General features: G+C 36.5%; 1 protein-coding gene across 1 annotated transcript in view; it reads right to left on the bottom strand.

Moving 5' to 3' along the window:
• Positions 1-5,635: 5,635 nt before the first annotated feature.
• The window catches only part of LOC114152375 (melanopsin-A-like), a 28,215-nt gene continuing 9,493 nt past the window's right edge, over positions 5,636-24,357 (bottom strand). Inside the window, exons 4-11 of the mRNA XM_028030260.1 lie at positions 21,795-21,998; positions 21,173-21,344; positions 20,894-21,055; positions 18,194-18,301; positions 16,466-16,637; positions 16,183-16,365; positions 8,799-8,870; positions 5,636-7,596 (exon numbers count right to left, since the gene is read on the bottom strand). Coding sequence (XP_027886061.1) covers positions 7,396-7,596; positions 8,799-8,870; positions 16,183-16,365; positions 16,466-16,637; positions 18,194-18,301; positions 20,894-21,055; positions 21,173-21,344; positions 21,795-21,998 — 1,274 coding nt within the window. The 3' untranslated portion in view covers positions 5,636-7,395. The remainder of the gene's footprint in view (positions 7,597-8,798; positions 8,871-16,182; positions 16,366-16,465; positions 16,638-18,193; positions 18,302-20,893; positions 21,056-21,172; positions 21,345-21,794; positions 21,999-24,357) is intronic.

Raw genomic sequence — 24,357 nt, 5'->3', positions numbered from 1 at the left:
GGTTTAATTAGCGGTCAGCCACAGCTGTTGAGGTTAAATGAAGGGAAAAAATGCAGATAATTTAATGAGTGGTTTCAGGCTTCCCTTTTCTAAATGTCACATCCAGATGTTTCTGGGAACCAGTCACCTGCAGCCACACGTTTAAAATCAAAGGTTGTGCAAAGGTGTGATGTTACAAATTAGATTTTTAGATGCTTTTGATTTTCAGCTCTTTATATTCCAATGTTCAGGAATATTTAGTTGTACTATTTTATATAGATCCATCTATGTGTTGCTCGTACTTCTAGTCTTCTTTTTCTTTAACAAAGATGGACCTATTCGAGAAACCTGCTGTTTAATATCACATGCCTTCTTTACAGTCAGGGGCGCAACTACATATTTTTGAGGTGGATGCAAACATCTCACCTGATCCATTCTGTCTGATATCAAACCCACTGGGTGCCACTGAATATCGCCGACAATGTTGAATATCGTCGATTGAAAATCGATTTTTTTACTGCATGTTTATGTCTGTTAAGGCTAAGATGGAGCGGCACTGAAAGCAGCTCCTTAAACCATTCAGACTACGAAAACAACAGAGACACAATCAAAACTGTCAGATGATTTATTACCCGCGATAATAACTCAGAAATAGTCCAAATCAGGATATATTTTTATTTCTTTCCTACTTACGGAAAGTTTCTGTTTATATCATAGGTTTGTGGTGCCTTTCTATTCTAAAGAAAGATATAAAACTTCAGATATTTCGGTAAAAGATACTAACATTCATGGTAAAACCTCACATAACCTTATATTAAAGCAGAAAGTACGGCGCCCACCGTAAGAAAGGCTTACGGTATTTGATTATGCTGCATAACTGACCAGTACAGTATTGCGAGGGAACGCAAAAGTATTGGGAGGGAACGCAAAAGAAAATAAATTCCCCATGTCCCCTAGGCGGCTCCGTACCAGCCAGGCCCCCACGAGTCTTTTTCTGTGGCGCACGAGTGCTAAGTATTACGGTAAGCACGTTTTACGGCTTATTTTCAAAATAAGAGCCTACTTCCGGGGCTTTTTTCCCCCCACGTCTAACCAAAAGCAAATATATTGTATAAGCTTTAATGATACACAATAATGCTTTCTTTTTCAGAATTTAAATTCCAAACACATGTGATTACCTGGAGCTGTTCCTCAAAATGTTTCATCCATGTAAAATAGGTATTTTTGAAATTAAAAAAACCCTTCAAAGATATTACTCTAATCAATTTCACCACTAGACGTATAAGGTCTGGAATTTCAAAATGGAAGCTCCACTTATAAAGTCAATATTGTCATTTTTGAGAGGGAAATATCTGAATACATTCAATACTTACATCTTATAGGATTAAAAATATATCTTTATGTTAGATAGGTAAAAGGACGAGTTAGAGGAATGTGTTTATTTTGATATTCGAATACTGTAATAAATACTTAATCGCCCCTCAAGTCTAGTAAACTACAACTGTTTTTCTTTTTTTTAATTATTATTATTATTTATTTATTTTTACTTTTTTTTTGCTGCCGAAAGGAACTCGTCTCACAAATTTCTTGGCTCTTCTTGGTAATTTAATCTGTATTTCAGCACAGAAAGAATGTAAAAATGCTAAATAAAATGGAAAAACATATATTTGACAAAGTTTTTATAAACTACATTGTTTAAAATGCAGTCTTAAACACATATATTTATGACAGTGTGTTTCATCATTACAGTGTGATGATATTATGGTGTTTCAGCATCTGAATAATTTATGTAACTAAATAAGCACAAGAAAATTGTAACTAAGCAAATGCCCTTCAAGATGTGTTTTGAAGAATATCAACATATTTTTGATAACAATACCGGAAACCTTTACGATTCACTGATTATTGAAAGCATCGCTACAACACAGGAGACTGTGGATGAAAAAGGAAAGAATAGACCACTTGAGAGGAAGAGGAAGAAGAAGCAGCAGCTACCACTGCAGGTCTGGGTGGAGCTACGCGCTCCTATTGATCAAAATATTTCAGTTGAAATCACCAAAATGCAAGACGCCTTACTGATCACCATAACAGAAAACATCCCTAAAACACAGGAGGAACAATCTATTCAGGAGACCTCACAAGAAGATTTCCCTCCAACATCGGTTTGTAAGATTACAGCCACTGAAAATGTGGATAAAAAACGTGATAGTAGTCTTCTGAAAAAACAAGAAGATCTGGCAGACTCCTTAGAAAAGGAGGCTCGTACCAGGGAAACTGTCTTCTCTACTCAACTGGTTACGGAAAATGAATCCATGTCTAAAACACCGGAGACAGAGGATGAGCAGGCGGAGAAAGAGCCATTGACATGTGAGGACATGAACAAAACACTACAGTCTCTAACTGTGTCTGAACCAGAACACATACAAGTAGAGAATGTCCCTGGTGTCTCTCAAGAACAAGCCGGAGAAAATGTTCAAGTGGACAATGTCGATGACGAACAAACCCGAGGAACTGTTGAAGAACAGAATGTCCCTGGTGTCTCTCACAAACAAACCCACGAAAATGTGAAGTTAGAAAACATCCCTGAGGTCCCTGACAACCAAACCTCCGAAGCTGAAGGCTACAAAACTCAAAGTCACAACAACACTCAAATCCCAATCCCTTTGCTTCTCCCTTGTCCAAAAGAGCCAGAAACGTTACTTAAACTGATTGTTGACCTTCAACAGTATTTACATTATCTTCTTCAAGAACTGTGGAAAACTACTGCTTCGCTACCTGAGGGAATTGAAAGGAGAACTTTCTTGGAAAATAATCATGAGTGCTGTTTGACACAGCTCCACCTCTGTGAAAAGATGCAACTGCTTGAAGAAATAGCAAATTTGCCCAAGTCCGCAGAACCTCAAACAAAGACAGCAAAGTGTGAAGCCTGATCTGAGGAGTCTGAAATGGGACAGAATACAGTACAGAAAAATCTAATGAAACTGCAAAATCAGATGCACAAAAGCAACTGTTAAGGAAAATGATTATTTTAGTGCTAAAAATACACTTAATCTTACAACATGTGTAAAGCTATATTAAGCACTCTTATTTGAAAAACAGGTTTTGTGTGACCCTTCAGAGAGGCCCAAGGAGACAAGCAGACGCCTTCCACTGTCTGCTTAAGAGCACACAAGGGCCATAAAATTAGCATCTCCATGGAAACGGCAGCTGGAATGTGGGAGGAAGAAACTTCAGGGGAGTCGGCGAGATTTATATCAGGACTTCGGTGTTGGGAACTTTCCCCTGTTTGGCGTGACAGAGAACAGATCACCTTTGAGTTGAACTGTAAGGAGGGGAGTTTCGCGGGTTTCTCTGGGGCCGAAAACAGGTCTCTGATTGGTTGAACAACGGAACGCCTTCGTTGCATAAATTAAAATACGGAAACACCCCTTTTGTTTAAGACGAAGTGAAAAGAGAAAGAGAGAGAGTTTTTTTTTGTTCCATCTTTTTCTCCACGTGGGCGCCTTTGTCTGTCTGTGTGTTTCGTGTTTGTTTTTGTCTCTCCTTGTGTGTTGTTATTTTGTGAGAAAATGCATATCTCTGTATCTCTGCAGCTTTGTTGTTCATTGCTTTGTATGGAATTAAACTCTGTGATCTGTGACGTGAACACGCTTTGTTTAGTTTCGTTTTACAGCTGGCCGCTGCTCGCCGAGAAGAACCCGGCTGTGTTAAGGAAGAGACGAGCCAAACGTTTTGTTCAAAGTTTTAATAAAAAATACTTCCTTAATACAACCTTCAGCTAAATGCTAAACTCAAGTGCCAGGAAAACATGCTGAAGAAAATGATCTCACAAGGAGAAAACGAGAACAAAATGGTCTCTGTCAAAACACAGACAGAACTTCCAGAGACCTCAAAGTTGAGAAAAGTTAATCGCCAATCTGTTTCAGCAAAGGAAATCAGGCGCCAATCAAAAGCAGTCCATCCAACGATTGTCACAAAACCCAAGATGGACGCACTGGAAACCAGGCATCAATCAAAACCTGAACAAAACCAGGACAACATCTCTGGCGAAAGATTTTATTTTAGCAGAAAAGGCTTTGGACTAAACTGTTACTCGTGTTAGCCACGTTAGCACCAAGTACAGCTAGTCAATCAACCATCGCTGTGTTCAGGGAAGCGAGAAATAAATATCAAGCCTGGAAACTTGATATCGTAACGGACTGAATGTTATGTTTCTAACGTATCTTTGCTCGTCTTGGTTGCCACGGTAACAGGTGTGCTTAAACTACAAAGAGAGAGAGAGTAAAAAGGTAGGAGTGGTTTTGAGTTGATCACCTGTTCGGGTTATTTTACCTTTGTTTCCCTTTGCTGTGGCGCATTACAGCCACTGTAGTTTCTAAACGTTGGACTAATTACCTCGTTCGTTTGTGAGTTTATGTCATTCACAACAAACATCAAATAGAACAAATATATTTGATAAAATTTTAACAAACAAATGGCTTCTACCGCGATAATTATGTGAAATGAAATTAATTATATCCCAACTTCAGAAGATTTGCCTTTACCTTTACAGAGCTCTTTGGTTCCTCCTATCAGTCTGTAGCTTCTCATATTGACGTCATCAAACCAAATTTCAGATCTACCATAACTGACTGACACCTGCTGGCCTCAGGTTTGCAACCAGCTTGTGACTGAGAAACCAGTAACCTCCTCCCAGTGACAGTCTCACTGAGGAAGAAACTGCATTAGGTTTTCTATCACTTTATTATTTCTGCTATAACTGATGTATATTTGCATATAAAATAAGTCAACAGAGTTTGTTATAGTGTTTGATAATGACCAGGCGTGTTGTATTGCTCAGACACTTTTATTAAAGTCTCTTTTTATGCGCCTGCTCATGAAGAGACTTTCTCACAGGTGTGTCAAGACTTTCTCTCTCTGTTGTCCTATTCTTTACATTTATGCATTCACATGAACTCATGATCGCCACCTAGTGGACATAAGTATACTTCATTCAATCATCACAGAGTTTAATTTACAATTTTTATGTCTTTGTGTCATGAGGTAGATCTCAGCCGGCTGGTGAGAGAAAAAGTAGATCTTGGTCTCAAGAAGTTTGGGTACCCCTGATGTAGAGGGTGTGTGGATCTGCTGTTTTGTGTGTGGATCTGCAGGAAGTAAATGCGCCAGAGTCAAGATGGGACAGAAATGCTCAAAATGGCTTCATCATTTCATGGCGTAAAGGAAAGTTTCTAAGACACGTCAAACTCAACAACACATTTCCTGCTCTAAAACTAACAGTGGCTGTTCTGAGAGTGATTAACTTCAGCATCAACAAAAGACATGCAAACATAAAACCAACAGAGCACTTACTGTGACCTCCCCTTTCTGATGCTGCCCTGGGTAACCGCCCAAATGGCTCATGTCAGAAAGCACCGCTGCTTTCCATAAAGTTATATAATATGAAAACATCCATAAAGACTCCAACAACACTTCAGAGTTTGGCTTCATTTTCTTTTTATAAAAAAATAAATAGAAACACAAACATCTTATACAAAGACAACAAAATTACAGAAATCATCACTTCAATAAAGCAGAATTTAAATTCACCACATCTAAAATACTAATACCTAATCTGACAATAATTTACCAGTAATGCTCATAATATATGCTTTTCTTTTTTTTATTACAGATTTACTGATAAAATGCTAAAAAAAAAGCAACAAGTGGGATTAAATTTTGATCATTGTTTTACCACAGTGTCAATATAATATCTGATTTTATCGTCAGGTATCAAGAAAACAATTACAGTACAATCATAGTCAAAGACGCAGCAGTCACAGTAATCTGCAATGTACATTAGTGGAGATAAAAAGCTTTGAAATGTTGAAACTAAACTGAATTATGAAAAGAAAGAAAACTCGGTAACTCTTTATTTTAAGAGGTTTGCATAAAAGGATTACATCATTTTTTTTAGTTTTTATGGAAATACGGCATATTTTTATGTTAATATTTAAGTACATAGCTAGAAAAGTCATATAAAGTACAGGTCACGAACTGTGTGCAAAACTTATGTTAGGATTTCAGATTTTTATTTACCAAATTATGTTTCCAACCAAAGAAACTCTACAAAAACAAACGTTTAACAGCCACTCAGTTTATATGCAGGAAAATAAAACTGAAAAAGAAAAAAAACTAGTAGAGAAATACATCACTCGTTAAATAACTCCATGTTTAAATAACATTTTTTACGATCCTTGACACAGTGATTTTAAGGCTATTTTGTTCCTTTCTGCTTTGAGGTAAATCATCTTTAATGAAAATGATATGAAAACCACCTTCCTGCAAACGAGGCATGGGCCAGTGTGCGTATGATGATGCACAAAAATACCATAATTTAATAATCGGAACTAAGAAAAACAATAAAACAAAGATACATATTATAAATCAGATGCTTTGAGTTAAAAATAGGAATGTAAGTACTCTTATAAAATCACAGAATGACGCAGCAAAATTCAATAAGTTAGTTCTGATGAGGGTTTTCTGTCAGATTGGAAATAACCTTTAAGCAGATATTGAACATACTTTTCTTTAAGCCCATATTTCTGTAGTAAATTTATTTTTATTGGCCTGATGTAACATTCAAATCTTCATTAACTGTAACAGAAATAAAAGCTTAAAACCTCAATCTGTAGATAATGAATCTATATCTAGAATAATTATATATTCACTTAGTGAACTGAGGTATTTAAAACATTTTAATTTTAAAATTATTCTAATTTATTAAATATTCCTGTACATTTTCCATTATATAATTATAGCTACTTCTTGTAAATGAGTCTTTACTATCACTTTGCTTAAAATCGACTTGACTAGACTTTAATTTGTGTTCTTTTCTGACGTTTTTATAACAAATTAGACACCTTTAAGGTAAAAACTGTCCAAGCAGGTGATGGTAATCTTTTTGTTTCACTTCTATGCTAAGACGAGTGACTAATTCCTGTTACCTTGAATTTGGATGTGGATTTGACGTCACAAGTGGGGAATTCAACATGGCGACGCCCATAAACCTTGTTTGCTGCGCCTCTTAAAAACATGACTTTAATACTGAAGGTTGCAGCAACAGCTGGGCGAGAAAGCGGCTCAGGCTTTCTAGAAAACAAACAAAGAAACCCCAAGACGATCCTTGGTGTCTCTTTAAAGAGTTTCAACAGCAAGACGGCGAGTTTAGTGACTTTAAAAAACCGTGGCATTGATTTGTTAAGACCGGCCCATGCCTACAGCTCAAACACACATCACCTAAATTTTCTGGGAATTCAGGCTCACATATTTCCATTGCATGCAAAGGGAACCGTAACGATCAGACAGCATGCTGGTACAGGTTACTCCTCAGAAGGGAGACACGGTGACACAGTACTAGACTTTACTGCAAGATGTTCACGGTAACGCCGTCGTCTCCAGTCTGGCGATGTCGAGCAGCTCCTTACTAACCGGAGTGACGGTTTTGGCAACTTTAAGGCTGCCGTGGAAACCGGGAGGACTGTGCAGGATGGACGGGGTGGATATGGAGGTGACGATGATGGACGACGGGTTCTTGGCCACCGTCTTTGGTCCGGGCTCCCTCCTCATGCTATCCTGCTGTGGAGGAAGAGAAAAGGAGGATTAGGTAAACTTAGCATTATAAATGAGAGGAGGTGATTGAACCGCACAAAATCTTACCAAGTATATTTAGTTTAGTTTCTAGTGCAAATATCTTAGTACATTTGAAATAAGACAAACTTACAAGTAATTTTTAGCAAGAAATGGAGGCTTGTTTTAAGTAAATAATTTGTTAATACTGAAGGAAAAGTTCTAGTTTCATTGACAGAAAAATTTACTTATAACCAGGGGAAAATGTCTTACGTGAAATAATCTGCCAATGAAACTATAACTATTTCATCAATATGAAGGAATTATTTACTTAAAACAAGCTCCCATATTTTGCTGAAAAGTTACTTGTAAGTTAGTTTTGTCTTATTTCAAGATATTTGCACCAGAAACTGGACCAAAAATACTTCACAATTTTGCAGCGCAGGATTTTAATTCACTGAAAAATGATCCAACTATCCATATCAATTTTTTTTTTTATTGTTTCCAAACTGAAGCAGATCTTAAACACAACCACTTCACACCTTTCCACTGATGGGAAGAGACTCTGCTGTGTCTGCTTGTAAAATCAAGAACAACATGAACAGAAGGGTTCATGTGGCAACAGATGATTTTTATTCCAGCAGTTAAAACATTTTAATATAAACAGCAGAAATTTAAGGACTGTCTTTTAAATGTTTTTTGTTCTCATGAACCAAGTGCATGCATTTAATTATTAAAAATAATTTTAAAAAGTGTCAGAGTTATTCTTGTATAAATTAGTAATATCAATGGTTTTTTACAAGAAGAAATTTAATGCCTAAGCATTTTTTTGCATTTGCATTTGCAAGCAGAACAGCATGTATTTACAGCTAATACAGCAATGTACTCTAAATTTTAACAGAGAAATTTAACTTCTTTACTAACAAACAACTGCATTACATAAATTAATATTGTCAAATAAAACATTTAATCTTCATTTTTAATGTGCTGTTATATGATAAAACAGAGCATGAATGAAATAATTTTACATGCAACCATGAAATGTAAAATATGAAATGAAAACACGGGAATTTCTCAGGACAGCGATAAAAACAAAAGTTAAACTATATCCGATGATCATCGTTATGTGAGCATAAAAACAGCAGACAACATGAATCTGTTGATGATTTAGTTATTTTAATGTCTGTAATGAACAATTAGTGGATTCTTACAGTAGCAGGCAGGTGGCTGGTCGGCTGCCGGCTGATCTCCAGCATGCAGATGTCTTCAGGCTCTGTCGGAGTCTGAACAGCACGCAAATAAAAACAGTTTAGAAAACAAAAAGTCAGTCAACATTAATTAATAAAAAGAAATAGAGATATTTGTTATTGCTCTATAACTTGTAAAAAGAGATGGAAACTGTTTTGTCCCGATTCATCCCGTTTGAATTAAAGCTGATGTATGTAATGTTTATAAAAATGTTGTTGTTTCTTACATATTTTTGAGACACTCTGGCCAGCACTGCTCCCCCAAAAAAGACCTAAACATCTACAAGCTGTGTGACACTTCAATCTGTAATTGATTTTTGGCTGCATTTATTAGTGAATCCTGCGTATATATTCTCTCACATGCAGCAGGTACGTTTATATTCCTGTACAATAGGAACTCTAGCAACGTTTGTGCTGAAATAATTGAAACAAATTAAGTACAGTTTGCTTCAATTGTACAATTTGCCATGTATATTTCCCCATATTTTACTTTATTCGTGTTATTTTCTGTAAAGAGAGAGCTACAAATGTCTGGAGAAGTGTGTCACTTATTATGCTGGAGAAGTACAAAATTTCTCTGCTGCGGATATTTACATTATCAGATGCCATCTCAAGAATGTCTCCCAACAGCAATCTTTGGGTTTAATTGAAAAAAAAAAAAAAAACGATGTGAGGGTCATAAAATGTCATGGACTGTAGCAATATCACAAGTTTTGTCTGCAAATACAACTCTAGAGTGTACGCCAAGGTAGGAGGAGGAGGAAAGAAACACAAAATGTTTCCATTTTTGTGTTTCCTTTCCTGTCTGCCTTCAGAAAACACTTTGATATGTTGGAAACAGCACTCCCTGACGAACCGTGCAGCTCCTTTTGTTCAAAGAAAGGATAGTTGCCTGCCATTAAATATTCTGCTGATGAAGATAAATTGTTTACTGTGTTCATGTCATGATGCAAGAGATTCTGGGAGCATTTTTGTTTGTTTTGAACGAGGTCTTATCTTGCTTTTCTGTTTTTTTATGTTGAATAGTTTGGTTTATTTCCACCTCCTCTCAGATGTTTTGTTTGTTTATCTGCCAGAACAAGTTTAAACATTTACACTCGTAAGATTTGTTTTAATGCTTTTAAAAATATTCAGATGCTTAAATGTGGAATAGATACCTAAAGATAACTAAAAACAAATAATCAGAGGCCCATTTTCCAGATATCCATACTGATATTATATGATAGAAACCCCAACAGTCAGGAAATGTTTGTCAGTTTCAACATATTTTTTTGCTTTTTCTTGACTTTGTTGCCATTAGGCCGAAAAAGCAACTGAAAGGAGAAGAAACACCGACTACAATATCTATGTTAGATTATTTGACCCAGATCTGCTTTAGCCGTGCTTAGCAGCTTCCTCTTTTGAAATTTGAAGTTGTTGACAATGTCGCCACCTACTGACAAACAAAACATACTGCTGCCTTCCTGAGTGGAATGTAAAAGGTAAAGGTGAACCTTTTGTACAAAATGGAGGGAAAATGTCAATAGTGTTACTGTCACTGTAGTTTGTTCCTTGTTGCCTGCTGGGCCCTTGGTTTGCTTCACATTGTCTTTTTTACTAAACTAATACAATGTTATTGCAGTTTTAGCTTTAATTTGAAAATTGGCACTTTTAGCTGCCATCTGAACTTTGCTACATCTGTGTTACAGCAGCAGGCTGAGGATCCTAAAAGCACAAAAATGGTATAAAGTAATGGCAATTTACATTAAAAAAAAGCCGAGTGGAGAGAAACGGGAGACACAATAATGAAAACATTCATTCAAAAGGCAAACATTAACATAAATTTACACAAATTAGTTACATTTAGCTATCTGCAGGCCCTGTTGAGTCATGTACTTTAAACCTCCAGCTTAAAATATTTCCCTATTATGCAGTGATAATAAATTGTATTTATTTCCAAATAAATTTGTTAAAGGTTGGTGAGCAAATATTGGGCAGTGAATTCAAAGGATTTTCATGTTTCTGCTCTTTAATCACACTTACATTTTTAAGGTGATTACAAAATGAAAATATAAGACACAGACAACGTGAATACATACAAGGAGCAGCTCTAGAATAGTTAATCATTTTATTTAGGGATAAAAGCTATCAAAACCAACAAGGCTCTGGGTTAATTGCCTTGTTAATTCATGATTTGTTTAAGCCAAACCCAGGACTGATTACTATCAGATTAACTAGGACCAGACATTTTTTACGCCTCTGTAAATACATGTTGTCATAAAAACCTTCGGCTGAATCTCAAAAACACAGAACAGATTTCTGCGACAGAATCCTCTCCTCACCTGGCGATCAAAACGCCTCTGCTTTCTGTTTTCTCAGCAGCTGTAAGCGTCAGTGGACTCAGGTGTCTGCACTGACCCAAACAACCTTTTCTCACACTTCTGGTTCCCAGCGAAGTAAACTGACCTGTTTAGGTTTGTTGCAGATATTCTACTGACGTCACTCCTAAAGGCGACCTACTGTGCTTCCTTGAACAGGTTAGGATAGATCTATGATCTATATAAAACATGTTCATGACATATTTTGCACAAAATTACTCTTAGATACTGAGATTTCAGTTTATTTTGAGTTCAAAATGAGACGTTTTACAGGCTCCTTTCACTTTAAATCCAAATAAGCTGCTGCTGGCCACGCCCACTTCAACGTTTGTACTCGCACGTGAAAACGGCTGCAAACAGAAGTTCATCTTTGAAAAGCAGAAGTGGAGCCTGCTGTGCAACAAACACGGACGCAGAAAGTGGTTTCTGGATGTTAAGTCAGCAATAAAACACTCGCATTTTCCAGCAGCCATTGTACGGCGCATACAGCGGTAAAACCAGCTGTCCAAACGTGCTGGGTTGCTAGGTGATGGGTGGAGCTCTGTTGGGGTTGCTAGGTAACGGGAAATTCCTGCTGATTTGCCACGTTACATTCGGAAAGTTTTTGAAACGGCTCCTTCTCCAGAAATAAAAAATTAAAAAGAAACAGCTCGGTGTTTTAGTTTTTTTCTAAGCGCCTGGGATGTTTTTAGAAGCAGCTGAGATCCAAATGGAAGTTCAAAAATGTGCAAAATGTGAATTTTTAATGTAAATCTAAAAAAAAAAAAAATGTAGATGTAGAACTTTAGAGTTTGTGAAATGACAATCCGGATTTTGAATTCAAAGAAAACATTTATCCTTGTCATCTGCTGTGGAGATTAAAGAACTAGGATGAAACATGAGATCACATCATGCACACTGTGGATTAAAACTGAAAGTCCCAGATTACTGGATTAGCGCTCGGTCTCTCTGCAATGGACTCCTTGGTAAACCTGACCTGAATGGCAGCCAGCCCATCTGTGAGAGTCTGCATGCGACAATCTAAGTAGGTTATTTGCACTTTCTTCTTTTTTACAGATGATTACAGATGGACAGAAACGCTCTACATGCTTTCTGTTCCACAATTCTTTCCAGGTACTTGAACCTTTTCTCAGAATGTGGCTCTGAGGTTCAGGAAGCAAATTCAGAAGTGGAGCATTTGATGAGTTTTAATTCCTGCTTGAAAAGTTTTATCTAAGAAAAACAAAATAACAGGATTGGTTCGTTTCATTTACAGAAAACTAACCTCTTTAATTTGCTCTAAATATTGTTAAAAAGTTGTTAAAGTTAGTCTGTGGATGTTGTAAGAGAAAAACAGCTTCAATGGAGTTATCAATATCTGACTTGTTCGTTTTTCTTAAATGGTTTAAGTTGCTTAAACAATTGTTTCAAAGTCGTGTTAATTTATAAAACTGATGCCAACTATAACTTTACAAGAAGCTCAGTATTCCTCAAAGCAGTTTGGCATAGCCTTCTCAGAAGAAATTACAAAAAAATACTAAATTATAACTTAATTCTCAAATTAAAAACCATAAAAAAAACCTTTTATTCTGGTTTTTATTCTCTGCCATAAACAACTTTTTCTCTTTTGAGAATCACACAGACTGAGCAGTCCTGGTTAAATGCAACCAATTGAGTTAACAAACCAAAAAAATTAAGTTTCTGCAGCAGATATTGTTAATCTCTTTTAAAAATCAAGTCATAAAATGCTGGTGCTAGTGGTTTGTACAGATAAATCATTACATATGATCAGATTCTCAATAGTATTTCAATTCAGGGGATTTAAACAGTTTCTCGAGGCAACAGTCGAGGGGATAATGCAGAGTGAAGATGGTAATAACATAGCAAGCAATGTATAAATAATAATATCGTCAGAACCACCCACTCAAATGGTGTTATTTGCATAAGCAGGAATGCAAATTGAATTTTAATGTTTATTTTTTTAGCATTATTTAAATCAAACCTATTTAAATATATTATATATAAATATGGTTCATAGATGGCTGCAACTTCTTATTTTTAAGGCAAATGCCAAAACACTTTTAGGTCTAAGCGGATGAGCCTTGCCTTAAATATGTAGATCTAAGTCCTGTTGGCGATCACATCTGTTGCATAACGCATTGAAAATGGATCAGAATTCAACCACTGGAGGGATATTCTGGTTTTTGGGAAGTACTTATGAATTAAGCTTGACCAAGCTGTGAGGATTTCTGGATGGACATTTAACCCTTTCAGATCAAACGTATTTTTGCAGCAGCGTAATTCTGCGAGACGTTGCGCTGTCTGAAAAATTCCAACGGTTTCTTGGTTTCTTGAAGGGGAGATGTTGCGCTTTCCAGCCAATGTCGGGTTATTACGGTAATTTCACCCCTGCCATAGCAGGGAGTGAAATTAATCTGATGAAACACTCTCTTAATAGACGGTAAATTACGAAAATAACTTGCTAGATATTGAAAGTTCTAGTTGTTATGGATAAATGAGCAAATATATTTACTCACAGTACATATCAAAAACTACGTACAACTAAAATAAGCAAAAAATATCCAGATGGACATTTGAAATTAGGTACTAAAGAGTTAAAAGTAATTTGACTTTTAAAAGACAACATTGTTCACCTTAAATTCAGCAGTAAAACTGTATTGCTGAGGTTAAAATCTTAACTTCTGGTAATAATTCCTGCTGGTACCCCAAACTGGGCGATAATGACCGGCGTCTCCAGCAGGTCAGATCCACTTTAGTCATCTCACTTCAAGCTAACTCCTTCACGTGTTGCGAACAGATGTCCCTGCTGGTGACCTTTCTCCAGGTAATGGTGGATAAAAACCCAGATCTGCTGAGATGACCCTCGCTGGTGGGGCTCTGTGATATTTAGGAGATTGTTTCTGTCTCCCTCCTTGTTGCAGAGGATGATGTAGCATTTCTGACAGCTATAGACACATTCACACACTGTGGCTCTGATGACTCTACCCCTGAAGCACTGGCACTCTAACCTACATCTGACTTTCTGCTTTTAAGAAGTGAACTGGTCTACAGGGGATGAGGTTTGGAGTCAATTTTCTATTTGTTTTAGCACTTTTAAGCAATTCTGTGATCTGTGTGATTTCACAGTCCATTAAGCTCCACTTGGATGTTGCAAGAATACAAGCTTGTTGAACTCCTGAGTTTTTGTTGCTCTACATTTGCACAATTTCATGTGGCCACTCAAACGTCATAACAATGACCCACCAGTAAAATGCTAAATTCCATGAATACTTAATACTTAAAAGTTCAGACACCAAATATACCTTAAGATGCGTCAACATGTACAGTGTAAACTGTGATCTTCCTTATTTCTGCTCTTGTGGGTTCAGCGAATCAGAGGCAAGGAAAATGTCAGGCTGTTTTGCAAATGCCAACAAACAGCATGTAAAGTAGCATGGTGTCTAAATATTTCAGCTTCCAAGCTGCATTTTATTTGCTCTATAAAAAAAAATCTGTGAGTCATAAACATTGTGGAGTTTCCTTCCGCAAATAATTCACAAATAGGTGAATTCACAAATTCACAGAACAGGCAGGGTTACACTGTAATTATTTGATTTCATGCTAAGGTATGCAGACACTCTGTATGTACCCATGAAAATTTAATGTCTTTAGCGTCCGAAGTTATTAGAGTGGCTGACCAGACTTCTCAGAAAGGGCATAACAGGAGCCGTTAAATGAGATGTTGACTACTTCTCAAGAAAGCGAAGACTGCCCAACAAAGATAGTCTAAGATTTGTTCTTAGTCTTGAGTGTAAGATATTCTCATTAATATAAAATTGGGTATAAAGACAAAGAAGCTCTCCTAACACCATGTCTTGATAGTTTCAAGAAGAAAAAATACCATTTACTGACTTTACAAGTCACCTATCATGCTTCCGTGAACAGGTTAGGATACAAAACACGTTCATCCCAATTTTTGATAATCATGCTGCCTATTTTGAACTCCTTTCAGATTGAGACGTTTTAGGGCCTCTTGTCACTTTAAATCCAAATGAACTGCTGCTGGCCACGCCTCCGAAAATCAGCGTTTACACTCGCACATGAAAATGGCTGCAAACAGATGCGCCATTATACAACTGTACATCTTTGAAAAGCATAAGTAGAGCCTCCTGCACAAGCAACAAGAATGCAGCCAGGGGTTTCTGAATGGTAAGTCAACAATCAAACACTTGTCTTTTCCAGCAGCCATTGTACAGCACATTCAGCCACATTGTACGGCCGCTGAATGCGTAACGGACTGACATGCCGGTAAAGGACTGAGCTTTGCTGGGCTTGCTAGGTAACAGGCAGTTCCTGCTGATATGGGAGGGTTTTGAAACAGTTCATTTACCAGACACCAAAAAACATTAACTTATTGCCAAAAAACGTCTGGGTGTTTTTTTTAAAGTGGTTGGGCTGTTTTTAGAAGCGGTAGAAACTCAAATGAAAGTAGAAAATTGAGTACAATGTTAATTTTTGCATATTATGTCTCCTTCAGCCAACATGACCTCGCTTTTCAATTGTTGATGAGCAAAATATAAATAAACTTTGATACAATGACAAAACTAAAGGACATACTTTCAAGAAAAAAACCTGAAACCACAGATATTGAAAACTATGATCCAAAACTCAAAAGAACTAGACGTTTGCCTTTCAACCTGCAAAATGTGTGTTCTAGGTCAGGAGTATCAAACTCCAGTCCTCAAGGACTGGTGTCCTGCAACTTTTAGATGTGCCTCTGCTGCACCACACCTGAATAGAATAATTAGGTCATTAGCAAGGCTCTGGAGAACTGATCTACACAAGGAGGAGGTAATTAAGCCATTTCATTCCAGTGTTTTGTATCTGTGGCACATTTAAAAACTGCAGGACAGCGGCCCTTGAGGACTGGAGTTTGACACCTGTGTTCTAGGTGATACACATGTACATCTAAATGTGCTCTGTGTGGAAATGGGTCATCCTCATGTACTCACGGTGAGCTGTGAAAGGTGACAAATGGCCGGGTCCGTGGGGTTGAGGGCAGTGGTTCTCTCAGACGCTCCTGCGCTGTGACCACTCACCTTCGATCTCTGGCTGGCATGGCGCACCTCAGTGGACAAGAGACGACCGGCAGGCGTCCGAGACGAGCAGTCCTCCTCGGTGTCCGAGAGGTGCGCCTGTGACGATTCGGATCCGAAATGAGTGACTCACCGCTGGAAGGCGTTGTGGATGGAGGTGTGAGACAGACATACCAGATGAGACATGAGGTACACTCACTGATTCGCTCTCGGACTGGGACGAGGTGTGGTGCCGGCCGGTGCCTTTGCACTCCGATTGGCTGGTCAGCGTCGATCGGCGTGTGGACTGCAGGCTGCTGCTGCTGTAGCGGTCCCTGCCACTGATGCACAGCAACATGCCCAGATATGGTACATATCTGCTGATGGCCGATCTGAGTCAGAATGAGATGCAGGTAAGCGGCTCAGGCAGCAACTTTACTTTAAGGACACAATTTTATCGACTAACCCTTCCAGACCGAACGGAACGCCGGCGATCCAGCCAAATTTTCAGTACCGTAATTCCACCACACTTTGCGCTACCTGAAAAATTCCAGCGGTTTCTAAAAGGGGAGGCGTTGCGCTAATAGATGGTAAATTGCAAAAATAACTTGCTAGTTATTGAAAGTTCCAGTTGTTATGGATAAGTAGGTAAATATATATTTACTCACAGAACATTTAAAAGACTGCGTACAATTTAAATAAGCAAAAATATCCAGGCGTAAATTTGAAACTTAGGTACAGAATCTTTTTGTTTTTGACGATTTTATTTTTGGAAATCTGGATTTTTTTCTCTCCACCAAAGCACTCCTTGAGTTTCCGTGGTTTAGGGAAACCATTTATAAGCTTAAGGCTTATATTCAATTTTGCTTAAATGTTTCTGTTTATTTGGACTTTGAATTAAGGTCAAACATAATGGAATATTATTCTCAGGCTAAGATTTATTTTTAAATTACAAGAATAAAGTCATAATGTTAAAAGAATACATAAATACAACGAGAATAAAGCAGTAATTTTATGAGAAATCCAATGCAACTTGTGAAGTTATGCTTTAGTATATTTAGTTTTAGCGAAACTACAAGGAAGCATGTTTGCAATTGCCAAACAAAGAATCCAGAAAATGTAGAAGTACATTTTTGATACAGTTACAGCTGATTGTTTCTAAATTATGACAAGCTTGATTATTTTATCATTGATAAAAATTGACTAGTTTTTACATTTGTGAGTTTTCTAAAAACTGAATCTACGTAGGAATTATGACTGTAAATTAAGGAAAGATGAAAGTGTATTTGTATTTTAAAGCCTCTTTTCTGCACCAATCATTACTGCTGAAAAGAAACTTCTGACAGTTTTCTAAAAAGGAATCTGCAGAATTACAACTTTAGTTCCCTGAAATTATAGTGTTGTATTCAATATTAGATGCAATTCATCAGGTCTTCATTAAATCTGACAGCCAGCATCTCAAGATCTATTTTTGACACGCATCAACCAGCTTCATATGTGCAGCATGATTGTAATTACAGATAAACAAAATGAGATTGAAAGTTATATAGTTACTATACAGGCTAAAACCAATTTATTAAACATTTTTTATCAAGTACTGTGGAAAATGTTAATTTTTGCAAGATGTCAACTGCCAGAAGTGAAAATTACAGCTAAGCATGTTTTTATTTTCCTTATTGCAACTATTGATAATGTTTTAAATGAATGAAAACCATGATGAATCATTTCTTAAATTATTTTTCTTTTTTCAGTGTGGAACTAAAATGTTTCCCTCATGACTAAAGAAAAATAACTGTTTAATTGTGCAGCATTCGTCAAACAGACATGCAGAAGTTTCTTAATTAAAAACTCAAAACAAAACAAAAGAAACCTTAAAGTTCAGTTGTATTTCTGTTTTATAATCTTAGTGCGTCCTGAGGAAGAGAAACGGCATCGAGTCGCATCCTACCTGTATTTCGGATGCGTGATGGCGTAGATGATGGGGTTGTGAATGGCTGAAGCTTTGGCGATCACAGCAGGAACTGAATTCATGTAAGGAGTCAGTAAGTTGGCGTACCTGTGAGAGAAACGGATGAGACGCATGAGGCGACAGGGAGAAAAATGAGAGAAGGAAATGAGGACCATGTGAGTGATGGGAGTTATTAAAAAGAGTAAAAGACCTGAAACCCGACTTTTACATAATGTTTAAACTACTTTTCATGTTTTCATACATTATAGCAGCTCTTTTATTTATCCCACTGCCTGATATTTATAAACCAAACAGTTTTGTTGAATATAATCCTGTTTTGTCTATTTTACAAACAAAGGAATTTGCTTGTTTTTTTTTACTTTGCTTGAAATTGTTTTTGTGATTTTATTTCAGGTCATGAAAAATGACTCGCCAACGCAGCAAGGAAATGTTGCATTATTATCTTAGCCAGGTCCTCACTAAAGAATTTACATCTAAAAAAGAAAAGAGATAAATTTGACCTTTTTTGCAATAATTTTCTTTCTTGCTTTCTTTTGAAAATAAATACACTTTTCTCAGCAACAAGAGAATAAGTGCAAGACAAGAAAGAGATGAGGATTATCCAAAGAAAAGAAGCAAAAGGAACAAAAACTAAAGAGTTTATAGTTTGTACATTTCAGTGTGTGTGTGTGTGTGTGAGTTTTGTATTTGTAGGGTGCTTACATTTTAAAATAACATTCAAGTTTTCAGTGATTAAACAATGTCAAGAAGAAAGAGGAGCTATAAAACTGAAATCAACAGAATGAACGAAATAAATAAATCAGACTTATGCCAAGACTAAAAGCTACTCATGCTGAAATCAGGCTGTCAGAGCTCAAAATAAGTAAATTCACTGTAATATTTGACATTAAAGCTGCTATCTGGTTATATTCTCTCCAGCTGAGTGAAGCTGACGCCCCACCCACGTGAAAAAAATCCAGCAAACAGCCAGAGTGCAGGTTAGTGCAGGTTTAAACTGTCATTTATGCAGCTTTCATTTTTGAGATATTTTATAATTTTCTTCAGGCGACAACTGACTCCACCTAAATTGATGACGTCGGTGGTCTGCGCTGGACATTAACACCACAAAGCAGCAGTTATTAATTTCATATGCTATCGTGTAAGTTAAATGTGGCAGATTTTGCAGCTGTTGTACAATGTGTGCCTCCTTTTGTTTTGCACTTCAATAAAGATTTAGAACAGGAAGGAATTTGTCTCATTTCAAGTAATGTTTTTAGAAGGTAATGTTATCTTTCTCACCAATATTTTAAGCTCTCTCCACAATAATTAACTCCAGCTCAAACGAATATTTTAACAGCACAAACCTGCAATAAAAAAAGTAGCCCAGTGGTTTGTTTTGGGGTAAGATGGGGGGAATGGTGACCTCTGGATGACCTAAAAAAGAACTTTCAATTTCTCAGAAACCAAAACAGCACAAACGAAAACTTTAACGGCACAAACCTGCAGTAATGGAGCACTAACCAATTTTTCACGTGGGTGGGGTGTCAGCTTCTCTCCCTCTCGAATGTGTTTCCTGATTTGGAGCACACACCTCCAAATTGTGCATGTACCAGTACACTTGGAGACAAAGGGAAAGTTGTTGGTTCTTCAGGTTTCAGTAAAAATGTAGCCAAATGTGACATTGTATTTAGAGATGAAAAGAAATCAGTTTGAGAAAACAAAAACGGAGACGGTGTTGAGCAGCATGATTTGTGGCAACACAGAAAACCACATATATTCATTTTCTTATGCTGCTGGTATAAGATCAAAATACTGACGCTGTTTTCTCCTTCACATTAGTTCTAACACTCATCAAGGTTCTTGCAGAAACTCTCCATATTTATTGAGAAATTTCAAATCGTCAGGAAATGTCCGTGTGTAGATGTATGTGGATGTAGTTTTATGACAAAAGCTGCAGATTTTCTAAATTTGCTGCAGTCCAGTGGCGCTTGAGCAGCTTCAGAGCTGCTGGAAACAACAGAGCTGTATTTATTTCATGTGACAGGGTGTTAAAGGTTAACCGTAGGGAGCATTATTTTGCTGTTGCAGTGATTTTTAAATGTTTTTTCCTCAGACATCTACCATGTAATGTATCGTAAATTCTGCCAGTGTTATTTTACAAATTTATTTGGATGAATAAGTTAATAAATATGGAAGGATTTTGCCATTTTATTTGTTTAGAAAGATAAAATACCTGCTTTATGCAAATTATTTGAACAAGACAGAACCACGCTAATCAATACACAGAAGAAAGAGCTTGAGAAAGTTAATGTTGCTATAACTTTAATGTCTTAGAAAATGTTCTGCATGACGCTACCTTTTATTGAATCTAGAAGATTTATGTGTTATGAGAAAAAAGGTAAGCAGGCAGAGCCTTGAAAGTTCAGCAAATATTTTAAGAAGTGCATTATCTTGACTTAATATTTATGGGAATATCTTTTAACTTACTGATACTGCTTTTCACAATGACAGTCAGTATAAAACAGGTTGATGCATGAAGCAGCTTTACTGACATTTTACATCTTAAATTGATCTCCAGGCTGCTTTATTATCAAAGAAACCCACCACAAATGAAGTGCTTCACTGAGTCTGAGTCCTGCTACATGGTAAATAATTTCTCTTAAGCAGCCTTCGCTAAGTTGCACACATCCAGGCACTTACCCTGCAAATGCAGTGAGGGCTGCACAGGAGTACGGAGCCCAGGAGATGACAAACAGCAAAATGACGATTAAGGCGATTTTAGCCATTTTCCATTCACTCCTCATTTTATGGAACCTCTTTGCAGAGTCTCTTCTTCCCTCACAGTTGATCTTTGTTATCGCTCTGCCAACCACACACAAAATTACAAATTTCTGCCGTATTTTTTGAGTAATCCAAACAGGAGCTTATCTCTGTGGGAGCATGTTGGTGCTGACCGTGAAGAAATGCGGATGTACCAACCGTGTTGTGTGGCGGATGGCTCTGAAGATGCCGCAGTAGCAGAAGATGATGATGAAGAGAGGAATGAAGAAAACAAATGTAAAGAGCAACATGGTGTAGGAGCGCACCGAAGGGGTAAAGGTCATGTAGTCCCAAGAGCAGGAAGTCATCAGACCCTCAGGGACGTAGGCACCTGTGAGAGGGCAAACACTGTTTTGGTTTTTATTGGATCAGATTTATTATTTGCAAGAACTTTAAGTTGAATGTTGCCTTCGATACGCAAGTTCCTGAACATTAAACGTTTTGTGATTTTATGATGTAAAGCACTTTGAACTGCCTTGTTGCTGAAATTTACTAAACAAATAAACTTGATTGATTTAATAATTAATTGATTGATTAATTGGATTCTGTATGCCCAGTGTCTAAAAGCAAAAGAAATGTTTTTTTAATTTTATTTTCACAAATAAAAAATTAGATAAAAAATATAGATAAAAATACAGATAGATAGATAGATAGATAGATAGATAGATAGATAGATAGATAGATAGATAGATAGATAGATAAGTTCAGTTTAGCTTCATACTGACTCTTCTAAAGGTTTCAGAGAAAACGTTTTCAGCCGTTTGTCTGTATTTCTACTCACTCCAGCCGAAGAACGGGGGAAGGCTCCAGCCCGTGGAGTAGACCCAGGCAGCGGCCACGAAGCAGAGAGCTTTTCTGTGAGACATGACTCCCAGAGAGGCCAGCGGCCGGGTGATGACAACGTATCGGTCCACTGCGATCACCATCAGTGTCATCATGCTGCAGATGCCAAACAGCGCGCCACAGAACGCGTACAGTTCGCACCCTGGGAGGAGAGGCGGCAGAGGAGGATATGTTGGAATAAATCACAGTACTAATGATTTACTGCTTTAAATATTGACTTTTTCTCATATCATGTTTCTTTGTCTCAGGGATTTGCAATCTTAACAGCCTATGGAGCTTTTTTGTTACGTAGACCAGGCAAAATAAAACCGCAAATGTCACATAACTTCTTGATGAAAGTCCACTAATAATTGTAGGCAAATATCTACTATAGGAAATTTGTGTTATTTTTAAAAAGCCACCTTTTTATTTCTACTTTGTAGGATTTAAAATAGATATTAACATAAAATTTAGCCTAAAGAAGAGGAAAATTCTGTAAAGAAATAAAAAAAAGCACAAAGATTTTGACACAATTTTGTTGTTGACATAAATTGCATTTTTAGCAAGTGGAATTTTATTTTCAAGTTAAACCACCTTCAAATGTTTTACAGTGCTGTGCTTTAGTTGTCTGAGTTATAATCCTGCTGGAGGAAATGAAAACTGAAAACAATGGACATTCTTGAAACAGCAAAATGTTCAAAGCAGCTTTAAACGCTCCAACATGGTTGATTGAAAAGAACCTTAATTACATCTGAAAGGTTGAATCTGGTAAATAAGAAGAAAATGGTATTTAAACACATTTTCATTTTTCAAAACGACAGATACCTGATAGATGCCTGCAGAGGTTATGAAAAATCCTGAAGCAGTTCAGAAATGCATCAAGGCCAGACAAGTGCTTAAGATGTTTAAAGAGCCTCGTTTCTTATTTTTAAATGGAGTCGCATAAATGGAGTTGCAACATTGCAATATATTCTCAACAAATATGTTTTCTGAGGTAGATGGATCTGGTTTCTTGGTTAGTTTGGAGAATATTCATTAAATCAGGTCAGACTGAAAAGGAGAAAGTTAATAGAACATGATGCTGATCTTCATGTTGTCACTTTAAATTTCCTCTCAGTTTTGTTCGTCTTATTTAACTTTTAAATAAAAATGCACTCTTTGTGCTTCAGACTGAATGTACTTGCAGTGCTAAGTGGTAAATGTCTTTTGAATTTGACACAAGAAGCGAAAATTGCACAGATGAAAATGAGTTTAAAATTTTATTTTATTTTTTTACCTAAATGTTCAAAGATTTTCTTACATAGAGTTTTTTTCCAAGGTTAAAACCAGTTCCTTACTGGTTCTACAACAGAACTATTGACAATACCAGATCTGTGACGCATCATTTCATCACATAAATACTTTTTGAATACATTTTTTGTTCTTTATCAGTTTGATTTTGGATTTTGTGGAGGATCACAGAGCAGGAAGACAGCTTGACAATAAAAATCCCATTACTAATCTCAGGATCTTTGCAGAGAGATGCCCCAATATCACAGCATCACAAATATGGAAATGGCATTTAGGGATTAAACGGAAAATGTCAGCATTAATCACGGCTCTTTGTGAGACAGTCTCACACTCCATGATGGCTGGAATACAAACAAAAAGCTAAACGATACGAGACAGTGAGAACAAACCCCAGGTTTTATTAATGTTGAAGCTTTTTTTATTTATTCATTCATTTTTGTCTTTAAGTGTGGGTGGGTCTGGTTGCCTGAGGGGTTTTTATTCTGGCTCTGTAGATGAAAATGTTTTATATTTTACATACATTTAGATACATTGATGCACTGAACCCCGTTGAAAACCTCCTGGTTATTCAACCAAATATTGATTTCTGAAATCTTGAGTTAAAACATTAGTTTTGTTGTTTCTAAACGGATATAAACTTGTTTTCTTTGCATTATTTGAGCTCTGAAAGCTCTGCATCTTTTTCATTATTTTGACCATTTCTCATTTTCTGCAAATAAATATGAAATTTTTGTTTGAATTTCAGAGACACGTTGTCAGTAGTTCATAGAATAAAACCTATAAAAAGTAAAATTAGAGAAACTGATCATTTAAAGTGGTCTCTAAATTTTTTCCAGAACTGTAGAAAATTTGTGATGATATTGTAACTTTGAATTTCCTTGTTAAAAGTACAGGATATTAATATAATATAATATATTATAATATAATATAATATAATATAATATAATATAATATAATATAATATATTGCTCTCACATCCACTTTTAAAATAAAATCTTATATTGTGTCTCAGGTTTATGTGTCAGATCTTAAGTTTTAGAATAAAATATTATATCATTTCTATAAAATGATACATTTTGTATAATTATTTGTGTCCTGGGTAAAGAGGCATCATCTCACACTAAAACTGAGAAACTGATTCTTTATTTCCTTTACCTTTTTCCCCCCAAAGAAACTCATATACTAAGAAATTTATTTAATTCTCACAAATTTACAGAGAAAAAAAATCATAT

Source organism: Xiphophorus couchianus, chromosome 10, assembly GCF_001444195.1.
Source record: "Xiphophorus couchianus chromosome 10, X_couchianus-1.0, whole genome shotgun sequence".
NCBI lineage: Eukaryota > Metazoa > Chordata > Actinopteri > Cyprinodontiformes > Poeciliidae > Xiphophorus > Xiphophorus couchianus.
Note: the sequence above shows the minus strand (reverse complement) of the source record. Positions and strands in the feature narration are given on the sequence as shown.